This window comes from Haematobia irritans, chromosome 5 (assembly GCF_050003625.1).
Source record: "Haematobia irritans isolate KBUSLIRL chromosome 5, ASM5000362v1, whole genome shotgun sequence".
NCBI lineage: Eukaryota > Metazoa > Arthropoda > Insecta > Diptera > Muscidae > Haematobia > Haematobia irritans.
In genome coordinates this window covers 133,982,986-133,991,307 of record NC_134401.1, presented here as the reverse complement: position 1 = coordinate 133,991,307, position 8,322 = coordinate 133,982,986, and the positions used below count along the sequence as shown (strand labels likewise).

The window sequence follows — 8,322 nt, the reverse complement described above, 5'->3', positions numbered from 1 at the left end:
GCGCGGTCAAATTCAAAAAATGTTGGCTTAGCTTGGGTTAGGTTTTAACAGAGATATCTAACTTAAATTGACTTTCACGCAGCTCGGGTCATGCCTCATTTGTAAGGTCTTACCTTTATCTTGGGGATCAATCAGTTCATTAGAAACAGTTATCCGGTTGCGGTCGCCAACCTGTTACTTATCATTTGGATATTTTTTTATTGGTAGAGCTAAACTAGAGATGCCCCCCAATTTAGTAAAGAAAAAACGTCTATTGTATATCTGTGTCAAAATGAGAAATGACCATCCCTGTTTTGCCATTAGCAGCTGTTTTGTTTACCATCTGAACAGGGATGTTAAAATTCGTGTGTTTTGCGTGTAGTTCAGAATAATGATGTTAAAAGTCTTGTTTTTTGTGTTTTTATTTATAATTTTGGTTAAAGGAGCAGCCTACGATTGTTCCTTACTGTTGATGGGTCAGTATCTTTGTCCTGAACCTGGGCGAAATCAAATCGACCCAAAAACCCAACAGTTCTATGGCTGCGAAAGAAATGGCTTGGCCAAAGGTAGGAGGGAGTTTTGTTATCCGACTGAAATTTGTTTTTTTGTTAATAATTTAATGTTTCCAATGCTTGTAGTATGGTGTATAGCAGCCGAGGGCATTGAGTGTTTGGGTACCAATAATAATACATTTACCAAGGAAATGCCATGCAAGTGGACGTAAGTAGAAAATGAGAATATTATGTAGGAAATCACAACTGCCCAGAAAATAAACCAATCAAGCAACAGTTTAATATTTGTTATATTTTTCGGTTATCTATTATTTTTCGGTTATTTATTGTTTTAATATTATTTAGTTTTATTGCATTCCATTATCCAAATTGCAAACAAGAAGGGAAGAAAGTTGTGAAAGTTTAGGTTGTTTGTAGACATGGCCGCAAAATTATGATGTGATAGGGAGCAATTTGAAGGCAATAAACTTTGGCTATTCGAATTCCAAATTTGTTCGAGATAAATATTTTGTTCTCGACTACTCTGTCTGTGATACACACCGGACACAATGAAAAACATTTGGCCGAGAGAAAAAATTACACTAGGCCTTTCTATATCTGTAATCGGAGTTGTTGTTGTTGTAACAGTTTATTGTGATTTCATCCAATTTTATGTTATTCGCTTTGGTACTTCAGCTTGTATCCAGATCAAGGAACTCTGCGACTACGATGCGATGTGTCCAGAGTGATACGGTGGTGAGTCGGGTAGGTTATCAGGTCGGGTACGTGTTAAATGAAGTTGTCAAAAACCATTCCATGTTTGAACCCCTGAAGAATATGTTCCAAAAAAAAAACTAAAGTCTTCTCATTGGCCGGAAAATTTGGAAAAAATATATTCTTATAGAAGCCTCTGTGGACCAAGCGTATGAAGTTTAAAGAAGACTATGTTCACAAATTATTGGATGCTTTCCCAGAGTATTTGTTCTTTTTTAGGCTAGGTACTTATTGTATTTCTCTCATATATTTCTAATACCGTTTTACGAGAAAATATATTCCTTATGAGTTAAAAAAAAGTTGAAGCTTTTGTGGGCCAAGTTAAAATGAGACTATTTCGATAAAATAAATGATCGTTTTGATTTAATGTGGCATGCTAACACTTGCACCTCGATGGTTTTTCATATAAACTTGTCCCAAGTGGTTTCTTGGAAGCCCGAATGTCATATTATTAGTTATTGTTGTTACTGTAGTCCTTTTGAATTGTTTGAATTATGTGATATTCCTGTATTTAAAAATAAATTCCTTGTCTTTGAACAAGGGTAGACTCCTTGCGTCAAGCCGTTAAGTAGGGCCGACTGCAATGAGTTGTATTAGCTGTTGTAGCTGCATGGAGAAGCTATTCTGATGTTAATGAATGGAATGACTTTGATTGAGTTTCGCCATTATTCTCCACTAGAGGTACTGTTAATTTATTGTAGACTACTTAGAGGTAATAATTTTTTAATTTTTGTATAAATATTTAAAATTTAGATTTAGATTTAAATTTTGATTTACTCATATACATACACCCAATATAGACTTGTGTTCCAAATATACGAAAGAGATTTCCTGAAATTTGGAATCTGTCGTTGTTCTCGACCCACTTGTAAATCAACATAATTCTATTATTAATGAAAAAATCGTTGGCGTCGTTCTAAATTTATTAAAGAAGGCACCTAATATTAACACCCATTTTTCGTAGTAACTTGGCGTGTTACAACTTCTCAATAGTGACGGCGCTTTTCCGACGAGTTTCGGATGTCGTATACGATTGTTTTCGACGTGGTGGGGATTCTCAGAAGTGCCGTCAAATTCAAAAAATGTTGGGTGGGTTAGGTTTTAACAGAGCTTTCTAACTTAAATTGTCTTTCACGGAGCTCGGGTCACGCCTCATTTGTAAGGTCTTACCTTTACCTTGGGGATCAATCACTTCACTAGAAACAGTTATCCGGTTGCGGTCGCATATTGGCTTTCCGTATGGAGCGAATAAAATCTAGTGTATTTCTCAATGCATAGAAATAAGGATTTTCGTCCGATTTGAAGTGTGTTAAGGCCGGTACTACGTTTGGTTTTCGCGTTGAAATTTTCACTGTTTCATAATTTTTCATATAGATTTTGTCAAGATTTATTTTGCCAATAATTATTTAAAAAAAAGTATCCGCAAAAATCAAATGATTTTCAACTCACAAACGGAACATGGTACCGACCTTCAGGTTGGAACCTTTTAAAAAGATATGTCAATTTTATTATAAAGTATTATGGCTATGACAACTAAGATCTTAAGCTATGTTAAATATGATTAATATCGATCCATTTATAATACGGACACCGTATATAATGGATTTTGAAACCGATTTAATTTTATGAGTTCATAAAACTCGTCATTTTTATCCGATTTGCCTTAAATTTGTTGTTAGTTTGGGGAAAATTCAATGTGACCTCGCCTATCGTGGGAGACGTTTTATACCCTGCGCCACACTGTGGAACAGGATTTGCAACACGCAGACGGAGATATGATGGTATCTTTGGCAATATTGCTCAGGGCCGATCTCTGAGTGGATATAAGGTCTGTTTGCGTACTTTTCCAGTAAAAAATACCCATTAAAAACTAGCAAGAGAGTAAGAGTGTATTTTACTCTCTTTGCTTAAAACTGCTGAAAAGTACGTGAACGGCATCCAGTATCTATTTGCATATTAAAAAATTTTAGATTCTAAAAGATTAAAAACAGAAAACAAATGCTGTTTTTAAGCTACATGTACATTGTACTGGTGCTTTGTCTTTTTATCACCAACCAGCTGGCAACGTATGCTATGGTTTGCAAGATTTTACTGGAAAAAATCTACAGCAAAAACTTGCAATTTCTCTATCTGATAACTGTCAAATGTGGTCTCTCTCCGGCTCTCTTTCGCTGGCTTTTTGGTGTAAACGAACGACTTCCAGTAAAAATTTGTGATAATTATCCGTCCGTCTGTCTGTGAACACATTTTTGCAATTAAATTTAAGCCGCAGCTTTAGAACCCAATTGATTTTTGGAATAAATCGGTTCAGATTTACATATAGCTCCCATATATATATTTCGCCCGATATGCACTTATATGGCCCCAGAAACCAGAGTTTTACCCTGACTTGCTTGAAATTTTGCACAAGAAGTACAATTTGTAGTATCGTTAAGTGTGCTGAATTTGAAATTGGTTCAGATTTAGATAAAGCTCCCATATATATGTTATGCTCATCCGAATTGGGCTAATACAGCCAAAGAACCCACATTTTCTTTGCTACTGCATAGCATACGTTGCCAACTGTAAAGAGATTTTGTATAATTTTTTTGGGAATATAAATCTTTATATATAGAATCCAACAAATTTGAAGGATTTGAATTGGTATCGAAAATGTGGATCCACAAAGTGATGGAAGGTATACTATAGTCGGCCCCGTCCGACTATACATTGAGAAAAATAATTTTTCCAATTAAATTTTTAATTGAATTAAAACAAAAAAAAAATATTAAATATATAATTGGTTAGCCCAATCTCATCCGAATTGGGCTAATACAGCCAAAGAACCCACATTTTCTTTGCTACTGCATAGCATACGTTGCCAGCTGTAAAGAGATTTTGTATAATTTTTTTTGGGAATATAAATCTTTATATATAGAATCCAACAAATTTGAAGGATTTGAATTGGTATCGAAAATGTGGATCCACAAAGTGGTGGAAGGTATACTATAGTCGGCCCCGTCCGACTATACATTGCGAAAAATAATTTTTCCAATTAAAATTTTAATTGAATTAAAACAAAAAAAAAATATTAAATATATAATTGGTTTAACAAATTTTTAATTGAAATAAAAATCAAATTTTAATTGAAATAAAAATCAATTTTTAATTGGAAGACATTTCAATTAAAATTTAATTGGATCAATTAATTTCGTGATTGAAGACATAAAACATTTTTTTCTGTGTAAACTTTTCTTTCTTGTTTAATCTACATCACTGACAATGGTATTCAGATTTAGATCAATAGTTATCCTTAATGGAAGAAATATGAATGGTGGTTGAATTTCGCTGCTTTTCTCCACTGGAGGCGCTGTGGTGTTAGTAAAACGTTCAAACTCCTCTCTTTCTACTCGAGTTTTTTTTTTGTCCAGAATAGATTGATCAACGATTACATTGAATAACAAGTATATACGGCCGTAAGTTCGGCCAGGCCGAATCTAATGTACCCTCCACCATGGATTGCGTAGAAACTTCTATGAAAGACTGTCATCCACAATCGAATTACTTGGGTTGTGGTATCTTAAAACTTCTTAACATCGTTTTTTAAATTGTGAGTTAGTAGATTGTGAGTTGGTAGAGAGCCAGAATTGAAATATGGAGCTCGCTTATATGGGGGCTATATACAATTATGAACTTGATATGGACCAATTTTTTTTTGTGATTGGGGATCGATTTATCTGAGGGCTATATATAACATGATTGCATGGTTGTTAACGGCCATATACTAGCACAACCAAATTTCAACTGACTCGGATGAAATTTGCTCCTCCAAGAGGCTCCAGAACCAAATCTCGGGACCGGTTTATATGGGGCCTATATATGATTATGGACTGATATGGACCACTTTTGGCATGGCTGATAAATATCATATACTACCACCACGTACCAAATTTCAATATGAATATTGCTTCTCGAAAAGGCACCGGAGGTCAAATCTGGGGATCGGTTTATATGGGGGCTATATATAATAATGGACTGATATGAACCAATTCCTGCTTGGTTGTTGGATAACATATACTAACATCACGTACCAACCGAATCGGATGAATTTTGCTCTTCCAAGGGGCTCCAGAGGTCAAATCTGGGGATCGGTTTATATGGGGGCTATATATAATTATGGACCGATGTGGACCAATTTTTGCATAGTTGTTAGAGACCAAATACTTATACCATGTATCAAATTTCTGCCGGATCGGATGAAATTTGCTTCTCTTAGAGGCTCCGCAAGCCAAATCGGGGGATCGGTTTATATGGGGGCTATATATAATTATTGACCGATGTGGACTAATTTTTGCATAGTTGTAGAGACCATATACTAACACCATGTACCAAATTTCAGCCGGATCGGATGAAATTTGCTTCTCTTAGAGGCTCCGCAAGCCAAATTTGGGGGTCCGTTTATATAGGGGCTATACGTAAAAGTGGACCCATATGGCCCATTTGCCCTACATCAATAACAACTACTTGTGCCAATTTTCAAGTCGATAGCTTGTTTCGTTCAGAAGTTAGCGTGATTTCAACAGACGGACGGACATGCTCAGATCGACACAGAATTTCACCACGACCCAGAATATATATACTTTATGGGGTCTTAGAGCAATATTTCGATATGTTACAAACAGAATGACAAAGTTAATATACCCCCATACTATGGTGAAGGGTATAATAATAATTGACATGGTGTTGCAAGGCTGGTCCATATAAATCCATTTATGCATCTTCCAATTTAAAATTTCCACAACTAAAACTTTCATTAAATTAATGTGAAATCTAGAATATGGATCCTTTGCGTTACCTCAAAGTTATTTTCTCTTCCCGCTTAAATCGAGTATATTCCTTAGCCTGCAGCCTCGCAAATCGGTAAGGAAAGAAAGAAAAAGGAAACCAGAATCTTGTTCCTTCTAAATTATAACGCTGGACTCTAACACAGAAAATGTTTGAAATCTTCCGTAACCTCAGAGTCCAGACACCATCAGTCGATGATCCTTCATGTTGACTTCGCTCGACTCTGCCGATTGTCGAGGGAGCCTATTTATATTATCCGGATTTCAATAGCTGTTGTTTTAATGCATGAGTTTAGCTTGGTTGAGTTATGCCATAATTTTCCACTAGAGGTGCTTTAAGTCAGTTCTACGTATAGCTTCTTTGTTAGTTTCCCCTAGTTTTAATTCTTTTTTTTACATTACTGTTTATATTATCTGGATTTAAATTAATAGCTGTTTTAGTAATTGATTAAAATGGAATGGAGTTTGTTTTTTCTTTGTACAGTTTCTTTGTTAAATCTCCCTGGTTTTAGGTTTGGTTGACTTATGTCACTATTCCCCACTAGTGACGCTATATGTCAGTTATATAGTACAGCTTCTTTCTCAGTATCCCCTGGTTTTAGTCTTATTTTATTTATAGAATAGACTCTCGAAAAAGCGATGAATTCATTAATTTACGAATGTAATTTGTTTTTGCCATTGCCCGTACGGCGGAGGATCGAACCTGGCACTTCCTCATTAACATACCTAGTGCAAAGCTATATAATGCTGTTTAGTGAGTACTGTAAGGTCACCATGACAGCAGCTTACTACCTTCGTCCTTATGTTGTCATGAGTTGGACACGATGGTCCTAGTTTATATACATAAATCCAGCATTTTCTAATCGAACTCATAGAAGTCAACATTTAGATTCGATTTGTAAGGACTTCGGACTCCGGTATGGTTAGGTTAGGTATAGTGGCAGCGCGAATTTTGTTTTAGACTATTCAGTTGAATATTGTATCCCAGGTGGTGAACTTCTCTCTTATAAATGAATGTTCAATGGCAGGTGGTGAATTTCTCTCTTATCAATAAATGTTCAATGGCAAGGGGCCTTCTTTTAAAAGTGTGAATGGCTAGGCAGCGCCTTTATATGTCGGATTGAATAGGGAATGTTATCTTTGAAGCAGTAGATGATATCCTGATTGTGTGAGAGTTTTATTGCTTTCATGATTAAAATTTACAAAATTTTCGAAAATGTTTCGATTTTATTTTCCTATTTCCCTGAATGAATGATATCTTTCTTTGTATTCGTATACGTTTTCGCCCAATATAAAATTTCTAAATTTTTTCTATAAACGTTTTCGGTTTCTTCGTTTCGTTTTTTTCTGTTCATTTAAGTGTTTTGCGAAAAAAAATTTAGTGTGACAAGTCAGTTGTGATCTACAATAAGAAACCCTTTTAATAATTTTTAACATTTCCCCCCTTTAAGAAATGGCTATCATTTGGACACTGTACTATTGCTATCTGTCTTCACTGGTATGTTTGGCTTGGATCGCTTTTATTTGGGCTATTATGGCATGGGACTACTTAAAGCCTGCACACTGGGTGGATTCTTCATTGGACAACTGGTGGATATCATATTAATAGCATTACAAATAGTACGTCCAGCAGATGGTTCACATTACATCATTCCATATTATGGAGCTGGGGTTAATATTATACGCAGCAATAATGAAACGTTTCGAGTACCACGAGATGATTGGTGATGTTCGCCTATGGACTGGAAGGCGAATGCTGTTGGAGATGAGAAACTACGGACTGTTTGTTTTGTAATATATTGTTTATATTTAAGTAGTACAATCGAATTGAATGATGGACAAATAATTATTTGTTATTGTAAATATAAAATCATTTATGGACTTCCATATATTATTTAATTTAAAAAAAAAATTGTGGTGTGTTTTAATCGGAGTGGAATGCAGTTTTATGTTGTGGGAATTATATTTAATTCTCATTTATTGGTTAGTAATGTGAGCATATTTTGAAAGTATTACAACTTTTGTAAATTATGCAGTTTATCTGAGACCTAAATGAGACCAAAACGATTTAAGGGTCCCCAAAAAATGGTGTTATGAGAATGGGCACCAGGAAAATGAGCCCCAAAGCCAAAATGAAACATGGCTTCAAATTTGGAGCGACGCTTAATAATGAATGTCCGCCCCAACAAAATCTAACTGAAGTATGAATTTCAACCGTGGTGCAATGGTTAGCTTGCCCGCCTTGCATACACAAG

The 8,322-nt window shown here is 35.3% G+C and overlaps 1 protein-coding gene across 1 annotated transcript; it reads left to right on the top strand.

Moving 5' to 3' along the window:
* The first annotated feature begins 316 nt into the window (after positions 1–316).
* Positions 317–7,980, top strand: bisc (TM2 domain-containing protein 1 biscotti). Its single transcript, XM_075309966.1, has 3 exons — positions 317–545; positions 618–699; positions 7,519–7,980. Exons 1-3 carry the CDS (start codon positions 371–373, stop codon positions 7,793–7,795), a joined length of 534 nt encoding a protein of 177 aa, XP_075166081.1. The 5' UTR covers positions 317–370; the 3' UTR covers positions 7,796–7,980.
* The last annotated feature ends 342 nt before the right edge of the window (positions 7,981–8,322 follow it).